Genomic DNA, 20,153 nt, shown 5'->3' with positions numbered 1-20,153 from the left:
GCCTTGACGTCCTCCTTTTCCGATTTGGAACCAGTCTGTTGTTCCAAGTCCAATTCTAATTGTTGCTTCTTGACCTGCATACAGATTTCTCAGGAGGCAGATCAGGTGGTCTGGTATTCCCATCTCTTTCAGAATTTTTCCACAGTTTGTTGTGATCCACATAGTCAAAGGCTTTGGCATAGTCAATAAAGCAGAAGTAGATGTATTTCTGGAACTGTTTTTCGATGATCCTACGGATTTTCGCAATTTGATCTCTGGTTCCTCTGCCTCTTCTAAATCCAGCTTGAACATCTGGAAGTTTACAGTTCACATAGTGTTGAAGTCTAGCTTGGAGAATTCTGAGCATTACTTTGCTAGCGTGTGAGATGAGTGCAATTGTGCGGTAGCTTGAACGTTCTTTGGCGTTGTCTTTCTTTGGGATTGGAATGAAAACTGACCTTTTCCAATCCTGTGGCCACTGCTGTGCTTTCCAAATTTGCTGGCATATTGAGTGCAGCACTTTCACTGCATCATCTTTTAGGATTTGAAATAGCTCCACTGAAATTCCATCACCTCCACTAGCTTTGTTCGTAGTGATGCTTCTTAAGGCCCACTTGACTTCACTTTCCAGGATGTCTGGCTCTAGGTGAGTGATCACACCATCGTGGTTATCCAGGTCATGAAGATCTTTGTTGTATAGTTCTTCTGTGTATTCTTGCCACCTCTTCTTAATATCATGTGAAATGCCGGGCTGGATTAAGCACAAGCTGGAATCAAGATTGCTGGGAGAAATATCAATAACCTCAGATATGTAGATGACATCACCCTTATGGCAGAAAGCGACGAACTAAAGAGTCTCTTGATGAAAGTGAAAGAGGAGAGTGAAAAAGTTGCCTTAAAACTTAACATTCAGAAAACTAAGATCTTGGCATCTGGTCCCATCACTTCATGGCAAATAGATGGGGAAACAATGGAAACAGTGAGAGACTTTCATTTTTTTTGGCTCCAAAATCACTGCAGATGGTGACTGCAGCCATGAAATTAAAAGACGCTTGCTCTTTGGAAGAAATGCTATGACCTAGACAGCATATTAAAAAGCAGAGACATTACTTTGCCAACAAAGGCCCGTCTAGTCAAAGCTATGGTTTTTCCAGTAATCATGTATGGATGTGAGAGTTGGACTAGAAAGAAAGCTGAGCGCCGAAGAATTGATGCTTCTGAACTGTGGTGTTGGAGAAGACTCTTGAGAGTCGCTTGGACTGCAAGCAAATCCAACCAGTCCATCGTAAAAGAAGTCAGTCCTGAATACTCATTGGAAGGACTGATGCTGAAGCTGAAACCCCAATACTTGGGCCACCTGATGAAGAACTCATTGGAAAAGACCCTGATGCTGGGAAAGATCAAAGGCAGGAGGAGAAGGGGGTGACAGAGGATGAGATGGTTGCATGGCATCACTGACTCAATGGACATGAATTTGAGTAAGTTCCAGGAGTTGGTGATGGACAAGGAAGCCTGGTGTGCTGCAGTCCATGGGGTCTCAAAGAGTTAGACATGACTGAGCAACTGAACTGAACTGAGTTTCAGGTGACCAGAGAAGAGACTCAGCCATACACAAACATTGTCCCCCAAACCCACCTCCCGTGCATGTTGACATAAAATATTGAGCAAAGTTCCATGTGCTCTGCAATAGGTTCTTGTTGGTTATCCATTTTAAATAGAGCAGTGTATACATGACCTTCCCAAAGTCCCTAACTCTCCCTTCCCCACTGGCAACCATAAGTTCATTTTCTAAGTCTGTGAGTCTCTTTCTGTTTTGTAAGTTTATTTGTATCATTTCTTCTTAGATTCCACATATAAGGGATGTCATACAATATTTCTCCTTCTTTGTCTGACTTACTTCACTCAGTATGACACTCTCTATATCCATTCATGTTGCTGCAAATGGCATTATTTCCTTCTTTTTAATGGTTGAGTAATATTCCACTGTATATATGTACCATATCTTCTTTTTCCATTCCCTTTTGATGGATATTTAGGTTGCGTCCATGTCTTGGTTATTGTAAACAGTGCTGCAATAAACATGTATCCTTTTAGATCATGTTTTTCTCTGGATATATGCTCCGGAGTGGGATTGCAGGGTCTGAGCGACTTCACTTTCACTTTTCACTCATGCATTGGAGAAGGAAATGGCAACCCACTCCAGTGTTCTTGCCTGGAGAATCCCAGGGATGGGGCAGCCTGGTGGGCTGCCGTCTATGGGGTCACACAGAATCGGACACGACTAAAGTGACTTAGCAGCAGCATGGTAGCTCTAGTTTTAGTTTTTAAAGGAACCTCCATACTGTTCTCCATAGTGCCTTTGCCCATTTATATACATATGTGTATATATATATATATATATATACATTGTATATATTGTATATATGTGTGTGTGTATAGATATATGTATATATACACATTGAGTTCTACGGCCTGTTTGTATATTTTGGAAATAAAAGTCTTGTTGGTCACATCATTTGCAAGTATTTTCTCCCATTCTTTAGGTTGTCACTTTATTTTGTTTATGGTTTCCTTTGCTGTGCAAAACCTTGTGAGTTTAAGTCCCATTTATCTAGTTTTGGTTTTACTTCCACTGCCTCAGAAGAGTGATCTAAGAAAACATTGGTACCATTTATGTCAGAGAACCTTTTCCCTGTGTTCTGCTCTAGTTTTATCGGTGCCTTCACATTGTGATTCCCAGGGACTATTGGCAGACTAGATATGTGCCTCGTGTGTTCAGGTGTGTACCTGTGTGTAGAGGGGCCTGTGGCCCTGGGCTCTTTGGGGTTATTTGTTGGGTGTTCGTGTGTGAGAGATATAGGGCATGACAGTTCCTGCCTGTGTCCAGGTCTAGCCCACCTGGCGTGTGTTCCTGGACAGGTATGTGTTTGCAAAGGGACTGGGTTTGGGTACATCGGTGCCCCAGGTATCTCAGGGTATGTGGGTCTGTGTCTGTGTGACAGGATCACCGTGGTGTGTCGGGAGGGGTCACAGAGCAGAGTGGCAAGCAGGCCCGGTCCCTCACCTACGCAGTAACCTGCCACACCCCTTGAGGCCCACAGGGCGGCCAGACTGGAGCCCAACAGTCAGATGTGGCGGTCACAAGCCGGCTGGGGGCGGGGCCGAGAGAGAGAGAGAGGAGAGACACGATCTCTCAACCAATGAGCGCAGAGATCGTGTGGGGGCGGGGCCAAGTTACCGCGCGGTGGGAGGCAGTTGGCAGGGGGCGGGCTCGTCGCGTGGCCCCGCCCACTCCGGTCAACGGCTGCAGCGAGGGCGGCTCCGGGGGCCGCGGCCGCGGCGCCTCCTCTGGTAAAGGGCGGACAGGTCCCGGGGGTCGGAGCCGGCCGCGGTCACTCGGGGAGGTGCCCCTCGGGAAAGCCTGGGTCGCAGACCTTTGGGTCGCCCCCTTGGCCCGGCCGCCGCGGGAAACCGAGTCAGGGGGTGCCTCTCCAAAGTCACCAGGCGAGCGCAGGGACGGTCCCGGGCTTCGCGGGGCTGAGCCCGCCCCCTTCCTCGGGCTCAGGTGCGCCCAGCCCCGCACAGAGACGGATTTGCCGCGTCACAACCCGGAAGAGCGGCCTGGGAGTCCAACCGCTCACTTTCTTCCTCGCCTGGCGTGCGGAGCGCGTCCCCCTGTGCCCGGCCCCTCCCAGGGTGGGACTCGGGATACTCGGCCCGTGCCTGTCCCTCCCCCCACCCCGGGGGGCGTTCATTCTGTCACTTTTCGGAGGCGTGTGGTCCACCTCCTTGGTTCCCCAGGGGAAAACGGGGGTCCTCTGTGGGAAACTCATTCTAAACCCGAGGGTCCCAAAGCGCAGGTACCATTGTATTCTTTCTACTTTCTCTTTGGCGTGAGAGGAGGAGGCGGTCCAGAGCCGGGAGGTAATGTGTCCTCAGTCCTGAGGGTTACTGGTCATGCCCTGTAGGTGTGAAGCTGGAGAGGCTGCAGGAAATTCCTCTCTAAATCTGGGTGAGAGCTCGGAGGTGCTTGGCCACGGCTGGCCCCCAGTCCCTGGACTCTTAGGCCCAGTTTTGGGTTCCGGTTTTCTGTAGCATCAGCTGAGCTGCAGTGCAGCCGTAGGGCCTGGTAAGAGGGCTCTGTGTGCGTGGTGGTTCCCATCTGCACACTCTACAGAGGTTCTCCTTTGCCAGCCCAGCGGCATAGGGGAGGGGCTGACTGGAAAGCTCAAGGGTGATGAGGCACAAAGGGGGGTAGGGGGCAGAGGGGACTTTTGTGGCAATGTTAGCTGGAATGGCTGTCTGCTGCGGGGCCAGGCGGGGTTGGGGTGGAGGCTGGTTTGAGGGGACCACTTTGGAAAGGGAGGTGGTAGAGGTGGAGAAGGTGAGTCACTATAGAGTGTGGGGATGGAGGTGGAGGAACAGGAAGGGGTGATGCTGCTTCTGACCTGAGAGCTAAGTGCATGATGACACAGAAGAGGCAAGTGACCTGTGGGTTGGGGAGGGGTTGGGTGACAATCGTGTTGGAGCTGTTGGGTTTGTGGCGATGATGGTCCTGGTGGAGATGGCCAGCAGGCCCTGGGCCCCAGGAGACCTATGTGGGAATCATCTGGTGGGACACTTGAGTGGTGGCAGGATTATGATGTGGTCACCCCTTTGGTCCTGACAGCCAGAGGGCCTGGGAATGCGGTTGTCAACAGGGCTTTTGGCTGCCACGACTCAAGTGAGCACGCACCTCAGGTCTCTCTTTGTTGCTAAAGTGGAATGACCAAGTTGAGCTGTCTTGGTTACCTTGATATCAATGTCCAGGCTGACGTGGATTGTTGTTGCTGCATCTTACTCCACCAGGACTGCCTGCTGAGGGCCCCAGTAGATCAGAGGTGGAACCCTGGGGTTCTTGCTTGCTCCCTGGAGCTCATAGCTGCCGCCTATGCCTGGAGGCAGGTATCTGTGCTTAGTTCAGACCCAGGGCCTACCGAGGCACCAATGAGCAGCCCAGATTGCGTGAGCCCTTTCATGGAGCCAAGTTACTTGACTTTCTTGAGGCAGGCGCTCCAGGAGAGTCCCTGCTGTTGTTCAAGGAATGCTGGCTGCTGGGCGTCTTGAGATGCGTGCTTTCCTCACTGAGCTGGAGAGCCAACCACTTCTGGGGGGTGACACCGCTGGCGTGGCTTACATTGAGAAGCAGTGCTCTCCAGGAGCTGTGAGCAGTGAGCTGTGGACTGTTTCCAGGTCATCTGCCCCAGTTCTTGTTGGTGATTCTGGAAGTTGGTTCCTGCTCTGGCTCCTGTGCTGGGAGGGAAAGACCCTGGGCCTGGTGGGGCTATCCTGTGACCCCCTGCTGGGCTTCCTGACTTCCTAGTCCCCCCTCACACACCTGCCTTCCATACCACTCCTGTTGCCTCTGGGCTGGGAGGTATGTGACCCTCCTAGCCCTCCCACACCCCATTCTGAGCCCCACCCAGCTCAGTGAAGTGGTCCTGTACCACGGTTAGGTTTGTCAGCTCACGTGGCAGTTGAAATACAAGTAGGCATCTTTCAGGCCAGGGCTCTGTGGGCAGGGGCAGTACCTGGTGGGCTTTTACTAAATGTCACTGAATCAATGCTGACTACTGGTGAGCATGGGGGAGGGGGCAGCTGCTTCCTCACTGGCCCACAGTGTGTCCAGTGCAGGGAGGGAAGGCCCTGATGGCTCTGCCCTGTGCCATGTGCCAGGAGCATCAGGGTGGGCAGGCGGGCAGCCGTGGAGGGGAGTATAGGAGCCAGTCCTGGTGGAGTCCTGCCCCACTGCTGACCAGCTGCTCACAGTGTGCCCGTCTTGGACTTACTTGGCCATGCAGATTCAGGAGATGGTGCCTCTAAGGTGCTTCCCGCGGGAGGCAGGGGGCCTCCTGGGCCCTCCCCTGTCTGTGTGCCCCCTTCCTCTGTGGTGGTTACACCTGGCTTTGCCATCAGCACTGTGCTCACAGGTCAGTTATCTCCTGGCCTGGGGCAGGGGCCGCAGGTGGAGACCTTCAAAACCAGTCAAACCCAGGTAATCTATACTTACCTGGCTCCCACTTTTTTTCCAGTGCTTGTTTTTTCAAATCTAACCAGATCCCTGATTGACATATGTGTTTTTATGACACTCCGTGGGCTTCTGTAGATGGGTATTGGAAGATGGACGATCCCATCACAGAGTGGGACCATTCAGGCTTGTAGGGAACACTTCACAGGCTCTGCTGGCTGTCCCCACCTATGTGTGGCCACTGCAGGCCTTGCTCCCCGCCCCTCAGTCCTGTGGGGCAGTGAGGGGAAGTGGCGGTGCACGGGAAGTGGAGTCCTGGACTGGTGGTCTTCTTTGTGCCGCCTGTTTTCCTGTTCATCTTGTTGATGTGGGTGCACTTCTGTGCATGTTAATGTTAGGCAGATTGGGCTCTTGTCATACCTATAATGAATGGTTTGACCTATTTTGTCTTTCATTTACTTAATGCTCTATTGAGGATGGGGTGAGGTCTGAGAGTGTACAATTGTGGGCATAGGTGTATGTATGGATGTGGTCTTGAGTTTATGTATGCTTCTGATTTTCAGAAATTAAAAAATTTCATATAGTCCAACTGAAAGCTTTCATTAAGATATGTGGAGTTTTGTGTCTGGCTTAGAAAGTCCTTTCCTACTCTACGACTGTAAGATATGTCTTTGTATTTTCTACTTAGGACTACATTTACTTTTTACACATGATCCTTATATCCATCTAGCACTTATTTTGGGGTAAGGAAAGATGTAGGGAAAACTAATTTTTTCCCCTGAGTGCCTACCAAGCTGTTCCTACACTATTTGTTGGCTAATGTCTTTATTATTTAAAATTTTCCCTTTTTATTCCTTATTGGTGTTTATTTCTGGATTCTCCGTACAGCTCTGTTGATTTGTGTGCCTCTTATAACAAAGGCATAGTTTTAATTATGGCAGCATTTTAGTACATTTTAACATAACATAAAATGGACTGGAATGGGAAAATTTAATTCAGATGGCCATTATATCTACTACTGGGCAACAACGCAGCAGTGGCCACAGGACTGGAAAAGGTCAGTTTTCATTCCAATCCCAAAGAAAGACAATGCCAAAGAACGTTCAAACTACCACACAATTGTACTCATCTCACACGCTAGCAAAGTAATACTCAAAATTCTCCAAGCCAGTCTTCAACAGTACGTGAACTGAGAACTTCCAGATGTTCACGATGGATTTAGAAAAGGCAAGGAACCAGAGATCAAATTGCCAAAATCTGTAGGATCAGCGAAAAAGCAAGAGAGTTCCAGAAAAACATCTACTTCTGCTTTATTGACTATACCAAAGCCTTTGACTATATGGATCACAACAAACTGTGGAAAATTCTGAAAGAGATGGGAATACCAGACCACCTGACCTGCTTCCTGAGAAATCTGTATGCAGGTCAAGAAGCAACAGTTAGAAGCAGACATGAAACAACAGACTGGTTCCAAATTGGGAAAGGATTATGTCAAGGCTGTATATTGTCACTCTGCTTATTTAACTTATATGCAGAGTACACCATGCCAAATGCCAGGCTGGATGAAGTACAAACTGGAATCAGGATTGCTGGGAGAAATATCAATAACCTCAGATATACAGATGACACCACCCTTATGGCAGAAAGCGATAAAGAACTGAAGAGCCTCTTGATGAAAGTGAAAGTGGAGAGTGAAAAAGTTGGCTTAAAACTCCATTCAAAAAATGAAGATCATGGCATCCTGTCCTATCACTTCATGGAAAATAATTAGGGAAACAATGCAAACAGTGACAGACTTTATTTTTGGGGGCTCCAAAATCACTGCAGATGGTGACTGCAGACACTTGCTCCTTGGAAGAAATGCTATGACCAACCTAGGCTGCATATTAAAAAGCAGACATTGCTGACAAAAGCCGATCTAGTCAAAGCTATGGTTTTTCCAGTATTCATGTATGGATGTGAGAGTTGGACTATAAAGAAAGCTGAGCACCGAAGAATTGATGCTTTTGAACTGTGGTGTTGGAGAAGACTCTTGAGAGTCCCTTGGACAGCAAGGAGGTCAAACCAGTCAATCCTAAAGGAAATCAGTCCTGAATATTCATTGGAAGGATTGATACTGAAGCTGAAGCTCAAATAGTTTGGACACCTGATTCGAAGAACTGGATTAGAAAAGACCCTGATGCTGGGAAAGATTGAAGGCAGAAAGAGAAGGGGATGGCAGTGGATAAGATGTTTGGATGGCATCACTGACTTGATGGACATGAATTTGAACAAGCTCTGGGAGTTGGTGATGGACAGGGAAGCCTGGTATGCTGCATTCCATGGGGTTGCAAAGAATTGGACACGACTGAGCGAATGAACTGAACTGAACATAACATAGGACAAATCCCGCTGTTCACAGACTTTTCAGAATTTAGTTGGCTACTGTTGTATGTTGATTCTTCCATATGAATTTGGAACCATTTTATCAAGTGGAATCCTCCAGTAGCCTGATTCACATTTTTATAAATGAAAGAGAATTGACAGTTTTATAATATTGAGTCTTAGATGAGGATTTTGAGTCTTTTCCTTCAATGAACAGTGTTTTGTTTGTTTTTTGAAATTGTGTATATGCCAAGAATATAAATCAAAGCTTTATCTGTGTGCATGGTGGGCTGAAGGCAGATCAGCATGCATATCTGCTGTTCAGAAAGAATGCCACTATCCCTGTAGGAGCGAGGACTGGGGAACCCTGGGTCATCTGCTGGAGGGGTGACAGTGTCCTGGGGGAGGTAAGTGATTGACCTCTGAGGAATGAATGTGTTCTGTGGGGTGAAGAGGACAGGGTGGGGTGTTTGTAGGGAGCAGCAGAAGCAGAGGTACAAGAGCCCAAGCCCTGGCCCAGGGCATTCAGGATGCCTGAAGCATGAGGGATGAGAGAGGAGCAGAGAGGGACTTGGGTCTGGGTTGCAAAAGTCTTTGTCGAAGGTATTGCTTTGATTCTGTGAGCAGCAGTGAAGACCACTGAGCAGTGGTGTGGCATGATACAGCCTGTGTTTGATGAAGACCAGCACTCTCAGGGTGGAGGAAGTGGCCAAGGCAGCTTTAGGAGAGGCAGCCATCAGAGATGGGCTCTCAGAGGGGGAGCAGGGCACCTGCTGCCCGATATGAAGGGTTGGAGCAGGGTGAGGAGGCGGGTGGCTAATGTTGATCACAGTATGTCTGTCACTGAGTGGTGTGATGTGTGTCTGCTACCAAGTGGTGTGATGTGCCATATAACTCTTGAAGTCATGTAGTATAGGTTCTCCATTTTTTTTATTCAGAGTTGTCTTGGCTATTTTAGGTCCTCTGCATTTCCGTATGAATTTTAGAATCAGTCTGTCAGTTTCTACAAAAAACATGCTGGGATTTTGATTGGGAATGCATTCAATCTGTAGATCCATTTGCAAAGAATTGATTTCCTTGTACAGTATTTCTCTCCATTTATTTAAGTTTTCTTTTATATCTCAGCAGTGTTTGATAATTTTACTGCATTGTCCATCTTTTGTCAAATTTGTCCCTAAATATTTCATATAATTTTTGCTCAATGGCAGATGTTGTGGCTTTTTCAATTTTTGATTGTTTATTGTTAGTATATGGAAATATAGTTGATTTTCTAATATTAATGTTTTTTAAAAATTTAATATTTATATTTTGTGATCTTGCTAGATGACTTATTGATCTGGTTCCAACTCTAGATTCTGTAGCATTTTCTGCATAGATGATGACATCACCTGTGAATAAAAATAGTTTTACTTCTTTTTCAATTTGGATGTCTTATTTTTTTTCTTGCCTTATCTCACAGACTAAATCCTCCAGCTGACAGTGAATAGAACTAGTGAGAGTAGGCATCCTTGCCTTGTTCCCCATCCTGTAGGGATTGCATTTAGTCTTTTACTGTTAAGTATAATGTTCCTATAGATTTCCCTTTGGTGCTCTTTATCAGATTGTGGAAGTTTTCTTCTGTTCCTGTTTGTTGATAATTTTTATTATAAGTGGATGTTGGATTGTGACAAATGCTTTTTCTGCATTTATTGAGATGATTATGTGGTTTTTATTTTTTGGTCTGTTATTGTGATTTACAGTGGCTGGAGTTAAAACTACCAACCAACCTTGCACTCATGGAATGACCCAATTTGGTCATGAGGTATTATCATTTTTACCTGTTGTTGGATATGATTTGATAAAATATTGTTAAGAAATTTTGCATCTGTGAAGGATATTGATCTATAGTTTTCATTGTTGTGTCTAGTTTTGCTATCAGAGTAATGCTAACCTCAGAGAATCAGTTGTTAAGTGCTTTTTAGGTTCAGTTTTTCTGGAAGAATGTGTGTAGAGTTGGAGTTGTTTCTTCCTTAAATGTTTGATAGAATTCCCCAGGGAGGTCATGTAGGCCTAGAGTTTTCTCTGTGCGAAGGCGTTTAACTACAACTTCAATTCTTTGTTAAATATAAAGCTATTTTTTTCTTTCTTTTTTTTTTTTTGACTGTGCCACATGGTATGGGGTATCTTAGTTCCCTGACCAGGAATCAAATCTGTGGACCCTGCAGTGGAAGTGTGGAGTTTTAACCACTGGACCACCAGGGAAGTCCTAGATTATCTATTTTTTCTTTTTGTTTTTAATCTATTTTTTCTTGAGTGAGCTTTGATAGTTTGTGTTTCAAGGAACTTGTCTATTTCTTTTGTTTTTTGATTTTAATAATTTTTTATTGAGGTAAAATTGACTCATCTATTTCTTTTAAATTGTCCAATTTACCTTCGACAAGTTAGATATATTCTTATTATCCTTTTAATATCTGTAGAATCTATTTGTTCTCATTCTTAAGATTGGTAATTTGTGTTGTCCCTCTTTTTCCTGATCAGTCAGGCAGGTTGGTTATCAAATTTATTGATCTTCTTAGATAACTAGCCTTTGGCACTTTTATTTTTTTTCTTATTTCTTTATGTACTGATATTTATGATTTTAATTCTTTTGCTTCTTTTGCGTGTGTAATTTCTTAAGGTAGGATTTAACGTTGTTGACCTTAAAACTAAAAGAGGTAATTATTTTACCAGCAGAATGTGTTTATCTGGGAATAGCAGAGAATTGCAACTCAGGACAGCCATACTATAGCAAAAACTATATAAAACTAATTCCAGCTGAGCTATTTCAAATCCTAAAAGATGATGCTGTGAAAGTGGCAGTAAACATGCCAACAAATTTGGAAAACTCAGCAGTGGCCACAGGACTGGAAAGGTCAGTTTTCATTCCAATCCCAAAGAAAGGCAGTGTGAAAGAATGTTCAAACTACTGCACAGTTGTACTCATTTCACACGCTAGCAAAGTAATGCTCAAAATTCGCCAAGCTGGGCTTCAGTAGTACATGAACCAAAAACTTCCACATGTTCAAGCTGGATTTAGAAAAGGCAGAGGAACTGGAGATCAGATTGCCAACATCCATTGGAAGAAAAAGCAAGAGAATTCCAAAAAAATATCTGCTTCTGCTTCATTGACTATACCAAAGCCTTTGACTGTGTGGATCACAATAAACTGTGGAACATGGTATGGGGTATCTTTGTTCTTGTATCTTAAAGAGATGGGAATATCAGATCACATTACTGGCCTCCTGAGAAACCTGTATGCAGATCAAAAAACAACAGTTAGAACTGGACATGGAACAATGGACTGGTTTCAAATTAGAAAAGGAGTACATCAAGGCTTTATTTCGTCACTCTGCTTATTTAGCTTCTATGCAGAGTACATCATGCAAGATGCTGGGCTGGATAAAACAGAAGCTGGAATCAAGATTGCTGGGAGAAATATCAATAACCTCAGATATGCAGATGACACCACCCATATGGCAGAAAGTGAAGAGGAACTAAAGACCCTCACTTGATGAAAGTGGAAGAGGAGAGTGAAAAAGTTGGCTTAAAGCTCAACATTCAAAAAATGAAGATCATGGCATCCTGTCCCATCACTTCATGGCAAATAGATGGGGAAACAATAGAAACAGTGACAGATTATTTTCTTGGGCTCCAAAATCACTGCAGATGGTGACTGCAGCCATGAAATTTAAAGACACTTGCTCCTTGGAAGAAAAGCTATGACCAACCTAGACAGCATATTAAAAAGCAGAGATATTACTTTGCCAACAAATTTGCGAATAGTCAAAGCTATAGTTTTTCCAGTATTCATGTATGGATGTCAGAGTTGGACCATAAAGCAAATTGAGTGCTGAAGGACTGATGCTTTTGAACTGTGGAGTTGGAGAAAATTCTTAAGAGTCCCTTGGACTGCAAGGAGATCAAACCAGTCCATTGTAAAGGAAATCAATCCTGAATATTCATTGGAAGGACTGATGCTAAAGCTGAAACTCCAATACTTTGGCCACCTGATGTGAAGAGCTGACTCATTAGAAAAGACCTTGATGCTGGGAAAGATTGAAGGCAGGAGGAGAATGGGATGACAGAGGATGAGATGTTTGGATGGCATCACTGACTCGATGGACATGAGTTTGAGCAAGCTCTGGGAGGTGGTGAAGGACAGGGAAGCCTGGTATGCTGCAGTCCATGGGGTTGCAAAGAGTTGGACACAGCTGAACGACTGAACAACAACAATAATAGGCAAGTCCAGCAAACAAAGGAGAGGAAGTTACTTTGCAGAGAAAAGGAGGGGTTGCTCTGAAAGAAAGTCTATGGGAGGGAGGGATGTTTAGGATGGTGGTGGCTTCCCACTCTCTGAGCTGAGAAGGTTCCCATCTGCTGGGCTTGTGGCCTGTCCCAAACCAGAGATGTCTTCCTGCTGGGAATGCAAGTCATGGCTCTTCTTGTTGGCTTTGTGATTCACTTGAAGTGGTGTGTGTGGGATTGCCCCCTCTGGCTTCCCCTGCTAAATGAGGTTACTGTTGTTCAGATCCACAGTGTCATTCTTTTCTAATACAACCATTTAGTGCTATTTATTTCCCACACATTTTTTATTTTTTTTTTAATTTCTCCCACACATTTTAATATGTTTTCATTTTCATTCACTTTAATTTCATTTTTTGCATTTTTTTGGTCTCATGAATTATTTTAAAGCATATTCAGTAGTTGATAAATACTCAGATTTCTCAGATAGCTTTCTCTTATTGATTTCAAATTTAATCCCATGTGGTCAGAGAACAGGGGCTTTCCAGGTGGCGCTAGTGATAAAGAACCTGCTGGCCAATACAGGAGACTTAGAAAACGCAGGTTTGATCCCTGGGTGGGAAGATCCCCTGGAGGTGGGCATGGCAACCCACTCCAGTATTTTTGCCTAGAGAATCTCATGGACAGAGGAGCCTGGCGGGCTACAGTCTATAGAATCACAAACAGCTGGACACGACTGAGCGACCTGGCAGCACAGAAAACATACTTTGTATGACTTGAATACTTTTAGGTTTATTGAGACTTGTTTTATTGCTCAGAATATAGTCAATCTTGGTAAATGTTTCATGAGCTTTTTGAAGAAATATATATTCTTCTGTTAATGAATGGAATGTTATAAAAGTACTGTTTGAACCAAGTTGATTGATGGTATTGTTCAAGTCTTCTGTACCTGCAGTGATTTTCTGTATACTTGTTTTAACAATTACAAATAGAGGGCTGTTGGAATTTCTATTGTATTTTGCATTTGTTTATTTCTCCTTGAATTTTTTTAGTTTTGACTTTGTGTATTTTAAAGCTTTGTTATTAGGTGCATAAATGTTTAGAATTGTTATGTCTCTGCTAAGAAAATAGAGTCCTTGAAGTCAAGCTGACTCTGCTTTTAGCCTCCTGAATGAAAAGGTAGATAGAACAGGTCTTGTTTGCAAAATGAATTCATGACCTACATATCTACCAATAGCAATGATATAGTTTCCATTGTTTCACTGTAGAAAATAGGAGTAGTAAATAAGAGATGAGTAAGGGTGAAGAAAGACTTAGGGAACCCATGAGGATCTTGCCCTAGTTGACAGGAAGGTGACTGCCAACTGGAGAAGTTGGTTAGGAAAGTGGACGAGAGGACCTTTCCTGTAGTACAGGTTTCAGAGGGTCCAGGACAGCTTCTGGTGGCCAAGCCTCCTTGTAGGGAGACCAGCATAGTCTCATTTGCAGAATGCTGCATCATGGTGAATCATTCTGGGCAGCTGCCAGTGTGGGAGCCATTTAAAACTCTTAAAATGAGTTAAAATTTTAAATCATTCTGGAGAATGAGAAGAGCAGACTGATGATCAAGCACAAGCTTCAGAAATATTTTATTGGATGTGTACAAGTGCTTGCATCATGTTGATTGAACCAGTAGGAAGTCAATTATTAAGCATACACTTTTCCAAATAAAAAGCGATTAAAAAAATAATTGCTATGTCTCTGAAGTCTACTTTATTATCTAATATTAATATAATCACTCCAGCTTTAAAAAAATTATTTATTTATATATTTTTGGCTGCATTGGGTCTTCGCTGTTGTGCATGGGCTTTCTCTAGTTGCTGTGAGGAGGAGCTACTCTCTGGCTGTGGTGTGCAGGCTTCTCATTGTAGTGGCTTCTCTTTTTGCAGAGCTCAGACTCTAGGATATGTGGGCTTTGGTAGCTGCAGCACACAGGCTTAGGAGTTGTGTTGCACAGGCTTAACTGCCCTGAGGCATGTGGGGTCTTCCCAGACCAGGGATTGAACCTGTGTCCCCTGCATTGGCAGGTGGATTCTTAACCAGTGGACTACCAGGGAAGCCCCTCCAGCTTTTTTGTGATTATTGTCAGCCTCATTTTTCTTCTCCCATTCTTTTACTTTAGCCTCTTTATGTTAACATACTTAGTGTTTCCTGTGGTTTCTAGAATATATGAAATACAGTTGTAATCTAAATGTCTTATCTAGTAATTCTTTACTCTGCACCATTTCCAGGTCATTGTCTATTGACTGATTCACCCTCATTATGGGTTGTGTGTGTGTGTGTTTTTTTTATTTATTTTTTTATTGACAGATAATTGCTTTACAGAATTTTGTTGTTTTCTGTCAAACTTCAACCTGAATGAGCCATAGGTATACATATATCCCCTCCCTTTTGAACCTCCCTCCCATCTCCCTCTCCATCCCACCCCTCTAGGTTGATACACAGCCCCTATTTGAGTTTCTTAGCCAGACAGCAAATTTGGGTTGTGTTTTCTTGCCTCTTTGTGTGCCTGGTCATTTTTGATTGGATGCCAGACACTGTTATTTTTCTTTCTTATATTTGTTTGTTGGTGCATGGTGTTTTGTTTTCCTCTTGTTATTCTCAAGCTTTGTGCTGGGCTGGTCTAAGTTACTTGGGAACAGTTTGATCCTTTCAGGTCTTGCTTTTAGCTTTGGTAAGTGAAACCAGAATGGCATTTTACCTTTTTCTTCTTTTTCCATTTTTGGCTGCATGGCTTGGCTTGCAGGATCTCAGTTCCCCAACCAGATATTGAACCTGGGCCATGGCAGTGTGAACCTGGGATCCTCACCACTGGGCCCCTAGGGAACGCCCTAGTTTTACTTCTTTACTGAGTTGAAACCCTCCTGAGTGTCCTTCCCAGCCCGCTGAGAGTTGTGGTATTCCCCTGCTGCCAGGAGAGGCCCGTTCCTGGCTCACTTGTGAGCCCCACAGATTGTTTCAGCTAATCATTTTGGGCAGTTCCTTCCCCCGCCTTGGGTCATCTCTGGCCTCCTGCCTCCATCTGCGCAGCCAGCCACAGTGGGTGTTCTTCCCATGCTTTGTTTTTTTCCTCCCTTCTTCATCTCATGTCTCTGGTGCAGTTGAGAAAGGTTCTTTGCTCTTAAGAACTAAGGCGGGTCTCACTCACATAATCTTGAGTTCCTTGCCTTAAGGTCTGTGCCCTTGACCCCATCTGCTAAGTCCCTTTTGCCAGCTAAGTAACATACTCATGTGCTGAGGATGGGGACATGGGCATCCTTGGGGACATTATTTTGCTGCCCCTGTGCTGGCCAGTAAATCAGCTGAGTGACTGGGGACTCTCTGCAGGCCTCTGAGGTTCTCCCTGGTACTGGACCCTGTGGACTCCAGCAAGACCCAGGCCTCCCGGGTTGTTCCTGGGCCCGCTCTGTGTGTCCTCAGCTGGACGTGCCCTTCAGGCGATGAGCTGGCATGATCACAGGCTTTCCCACCCTTTGTTCCTGATGCCCATCAGCTTGAGAACTCTGGTTCCATGTGTTTCATTCAGTTTTTTTAGTTGTTTGGGTTGAGGCGGCAAATAGGTCCATTCCTCCCAGGCAGGCTGGGAGCTGATGTCCCTTATGTTCCTGTTTGTTCCTGCTCGAGTTGGGTGTGCACAGCTGTCTGCATTTGTATGAAGGATGCTCCAAACTTTGGAGCTGGAGCTGTTCAACCCATCTTCTCTGAGGCCATGGAGATGGGTGGCTGTGGCTTTTCACAGGCAAAGCCCCTGTGCCAGGAGTGGGCTGTGTGCTTATAACCCAGACTGGCCCAGGGACCTCAGAAAGCAGGTTCCATGCGCAGGGGTGCCTGCCTGAGAAGAGTCCTCATGGCTCTCTGTGGAGCCTGCGGCCAGCACCTTCATACCTGCCTGACAGCTGTGGCATTTCCAGCCCTTCACCTTTGTGTGTGTGTGGGGGGGCGGTTTGCCACCTCCTTGCTCTGCTGCTAATGGAATATGTGTCTTTATTTCTTGTTTTCCGGGTTATTTTTAGATGTTTTCCAGGAAAAGAGGTGAAACACCTTGCTGATCCCACCAGCCTCAAACCAGTCTTCTCCATCTGCTTTCTGTCTGCCTGGGATTCCTGGAAGTGTCTGGTCTGCTAATTTTATCTGTTCTTGTGTTCTAGCGCCCTTGTGGGCTTGTTCTTTTAAAACATGCATCTTTTCCGTCATTGCACTGAGGTTTTGGTGGGATGGGTGAATGCCTAGGACCAGGGTGCCTTCTCCATCTAGAGTTCTCACCTGTTGTAATCCCCCCACTCATCAGACACCTCTCACAGCCCCTTCCTATGTGGCCACAGCCAAGTGAGTGTGTCTTCCTGCTCAGGAGCAGGTGGAGGCCTGTCTTCTTTGCTTCCTCTACCTTCACCCTTTTTTGGATGGGCAGTGCCCAAGAATGAAGGTGGTGCCCAGAAAATAGAGGACCCCAGTGTGAGAAAGCAGTCCTGTACCAGTTGTTGGAGCCTGTGACCACGTGGGGAAGTGCAGAGGCACTTGCATATTCCATGGGCTTTATTCTTTGGGTCCAACTGTTGCAAGTGGTGCTTTGAGGCACATGATGTTTGAAAGCTGCAACTCTCAAATCCTGTGAGCTGTCTGGATGGTTGGTTTCAGACACCAGAGAGCCCACCAGCTCCCTGAGCTGCCTGTCCAGTCTTGTTCAGCCAGCAGGAAGTGGGGGGTCCCAGCCACATAGTGACCAAGGTGGTTGTTCTTGGCCCTCAGGGAGGGGTGTCCCTCTCCGCACAGTCCGTCAGCAGCACGAGGCCTTACATGCACAGAGTGAAGGAAGATGCTGTCAGTGGAGATGGTGATCGCGCTTGGCCTGGCACCCTCTGCGGGCCAGCCAGGATGAGACCCTGTGGGCCCAGCACATGGCGGCGGGGCTGCCGGCTGCTGGGGTGGAGCGGGTGCTGCCTGTCCTCTGCACACCACCTAGCCAGAGTGTGGCAGAGATTGTTTCCCAGACGAACCCCTTCTGATCTTGTGTTTTACACAAACACACTAACTACTCGTAAACTGAGGAGGCCAGTGACTTAAATGTTGCACGTCTGGTGACTCCAGGTCTGAAGAGAGGCATCCAGGTTCACACCAGGAGGCAAAAAGAAGCTCGTACCACAGTGATGAGCGAGACCTACGCGAAGAGTGAGTGTGGGCCCCTTGGCTGGCCTCCATGGCATGCTGTGGATTTCTGAGTAAATGCACTTGGGAGGAGTGATGGCTGCTTGAACACAATTTCTTTAAAGTTTCATTAGACAAGAAAAGGAAGCTCTCGCCTCTGCCGACGCTGGCTCAGTTTGGTGTGGGGACAGTGTTTGCCTGACACAGTGGCTTTGTGCTCTGTAGGGGAGAGTCCCTGTGCCTTCCTCCTTCCTACAAAAGCCCCAGAACCAGTGTTCACTCTGACTGGCCACTGTACCTGCAGCCAGGGCCAGCTCTTTGCCTAGGGCATGGTCCAGGGCAGAGTGTGGGCCAGAGGTCCTCCTGGAGTGGCTTCATGGGGCTGAGCCCACACCGCCTGCTTTTTATAGGAGCTCGGATCCAGTCAGGCTGGAGAGGCGGCGAAAATGCGGCCTGGGTTGGAAGGTCGGGGTAAAGGTGGCCAGAGTGACCTCAGAGCAGGCAGCCAGTGGGTTCCAGAGACCTCGGCCAGTACGGTGGACGGAGGGAGCGGTGTGTGCGCCTGAGGCTGCAGAGGCTGGGCCGGTGAGGCTGAGCCAGGTGGTGGGCCGGGGCTGGGCCTGACCCTGCCTTTGGACTTTGTCACTGTAGGGCTGTCCGCCATCCTGCTGGACGCTGTCACTGACAAGGACCCTCAGATGCAGGAGCAGGTATGTGGCGCCCTGTGCGACTTCGGAGAGTCGAAGCCAGCGGAGGTTCTTAGCGCCTGCGAGGAGCACCTGCGGCTGCACGAAAAGGTATTGCTCCTCGCAATATGATGGAGTGAGGCCTGCAGGGAGGGGCGGGACCTGTGGGCAGGGTTCATGGCAAGAGGCGGGGTCTGTGGAGGGGCGGGGCCTTTGGTGAGGGGTGGGGCCTGCAGGGCAGTGGCCCGGGTGGGTCTGAAGTATGCAACCAGGCTGCTGTAGGTGGAAAGTCACACTGGCAAGTCCAGAACCCCTTGAAGCGGCAAGTCCAGCATAGGTGACCCACTCTGTCCTGTGGGTCAGTCCCGTTGTGGGGGACCGGGTGGTCGGCATTGTAGTGTCGGGTTGCCCTTGCGCAGGCCCAGTCCACCGTTCCTCTCATCTACCAGCTAGTGAGAGAGGACCTGGGTCCCTGTGGTAAGCAGAACGCCTCTGCTCCCTGCCCAACCATAGACTCCACTGGTCAGGCCCTGCTGAGACTGCACCAAGGGCTGTGCCAGCTCTGCCTCTCCTGGTCCCGGCTTCCGGGTTCTGTGACACTCCTATCTCCCTGTAGTGGGACATAATTTCAGTTTCCACAGTGCATGGTTTAGGCTCATTCCTAGGAGTTAGACTAAAAAAAGACCGTTTTTCTTTTTATTTGAGTTTGGGGCTCTCGTCTGTCAGCTGCCATTTCAGGGTTAGACAGCTGAGTCTTGACAGGGCCCCTGGGCTCCTGAACCAGTTTGATGACCCCTCCTCTCCAGCAAGGCCCCTTCCTGCGCCTGCCCCCACCCCCGCCACTGTCCCAGTTTAAGGAGACCAGGGCTCATTTCTGAGCTCAGGGAGGAGCCATGAGAGACAAGTGAGTCCCGGTCCTTCCTCCACCATCTCTCTCTACAGCTAGCTCATCCATACCGGACGATAATCCTAAGGGCCATGGAGATAGTCGTGAGCAATCACATCAGCGAGCTGGACAAGGACACGGCCAGGGCCATCATCCTCCTGGCCTCCAATGAGATGACCAAAGTGAAGGTGTGGGGGATACCTGCCCTGGCCTGGCTGACCTGCCCCTGGCTGGGTCAGGGAGCTGTTTTCTTCCCGAGTGCATTGAGAACATGGGTTTGTGTCTGGCTGCCTCAGGTCTGGCCTGTTGGTCCTGTGTACTGACTGCCCTTGTGGGGTGGGGCGGGTCACCCCGCCATCTCAGATGTAAGCCAAAGTGGAAAGCAGTGCTCCCAAGCTCTCAGGGCGAATGTAGGAGCACCAGGACCCCACTTGAGTGTGCATGGGCTCGGGGCTCAGCCTGGGGCCCTGCTCACAGCAGCCCGAGAGCGTCCTGAACACTGGCGGCCTGTCCTCCAGTGGAACTGAAGGCAGAGTGTCCAGTTTTCCTCCTGGGCACCTTCAGGGTGGGTGAGGTTTGCCTCCTTTGGTCAGGGTGTCAGTTGAGGTCTTTGGGGACAGGAGCTGGTCTCTGATTGGCAGCAAGCCGCCAGCAGCGTCCTGGTGGCGGTGGGAAGGCGGTTCATCAGCAGCGTGATGGAGGAGCTGCTGAGCAAGTTCCAGCCTGGGCTTCTGCCACACCCCTGCACCGTGCACACGCTCGCCAGCCTCTCTGTCTCCAATGGTAGGTG

The 20,153-nt window shown here is 47.3% G+C and overlaps 1 protein-coding gene and 1 non-coding gene across 18 annotated transcripts in view; both read left to right on the top strand.

Annotated features, from left to right (window-relative positions):
* Positions 1 to 3,228: 3,228 nt before the first annotated feature.
* MROH1 (maestro heat like repeat family member 1) overlaps positions 3,229 to 20,153 on the top strand; it is a 49,794-nt gene continuing 32,869 nt past the window's right edge. For 14 of the 17 annotated variants that reach the window (XM_070803019.1, XM_070803015.1, XM_070803018.1 and 11 more), the window contains exons 1-5: positions 3,230 to 3,330; positions 17,735 to 17,815; positions 18,443 to 18,588; positions 19,420 to 19,551; positions 19,984 to 20,146. In XM_070803019.1, coding sequence (XP_070659120.1) covers positions 17,794 to 17,815; positions 18,443 to 18,588; positions 19,420 to 19,551; positions 19,984 to 20,146 — 463 coding nt within the window. In that variant the 5' untranslated portion in view covers positions 3,230 to 3,330; positions 17,735 to 17,793. Of the gene's footprint in view, positions 3,331 to 3,670; positions 3,904 to 17,734; positions 17,816 to 18,442; positions 18,589 to 19,419; positions 19,552 to 19,983; positions 20,147 to 20,153 lie in introns of those variants that run through there. The other 3 variants (XM_070803021.1, XM_070803014.1, XM_070803013.1) reach the window with 3 other exon arrangements.
* On the top strand, positions 13,727 to 13,849 carry LOC139187017 (small Cajal body-specific RNA 15). Its single transcript, XR_011570723.1, has one exon. It is a non-coding gene; the product is annotated as a small Cajal body-specific RNA 15 (non-coding RNA).

This window comes from Bos indicus, chromosome 14, assembly GCF_029378745.1.
Source record: "Bos indicus isolate NIAB-ARS_2022 breed Sahiwal x Tharparkar chromosome 14, NIAB-ARS_B.indTharparkar_mat_pri_1.0, whole genome shotgun sequence".
NCBI lineage: Eukaryota > Metazoa > Chordata > Mammalia > Artiodactyla > Bovidae > Bos > Bos indicus.
Note: the sequence above shows the minus strand (reverse complement) of the source record. Positions and strands in the feature narration are given on the sequence as shown.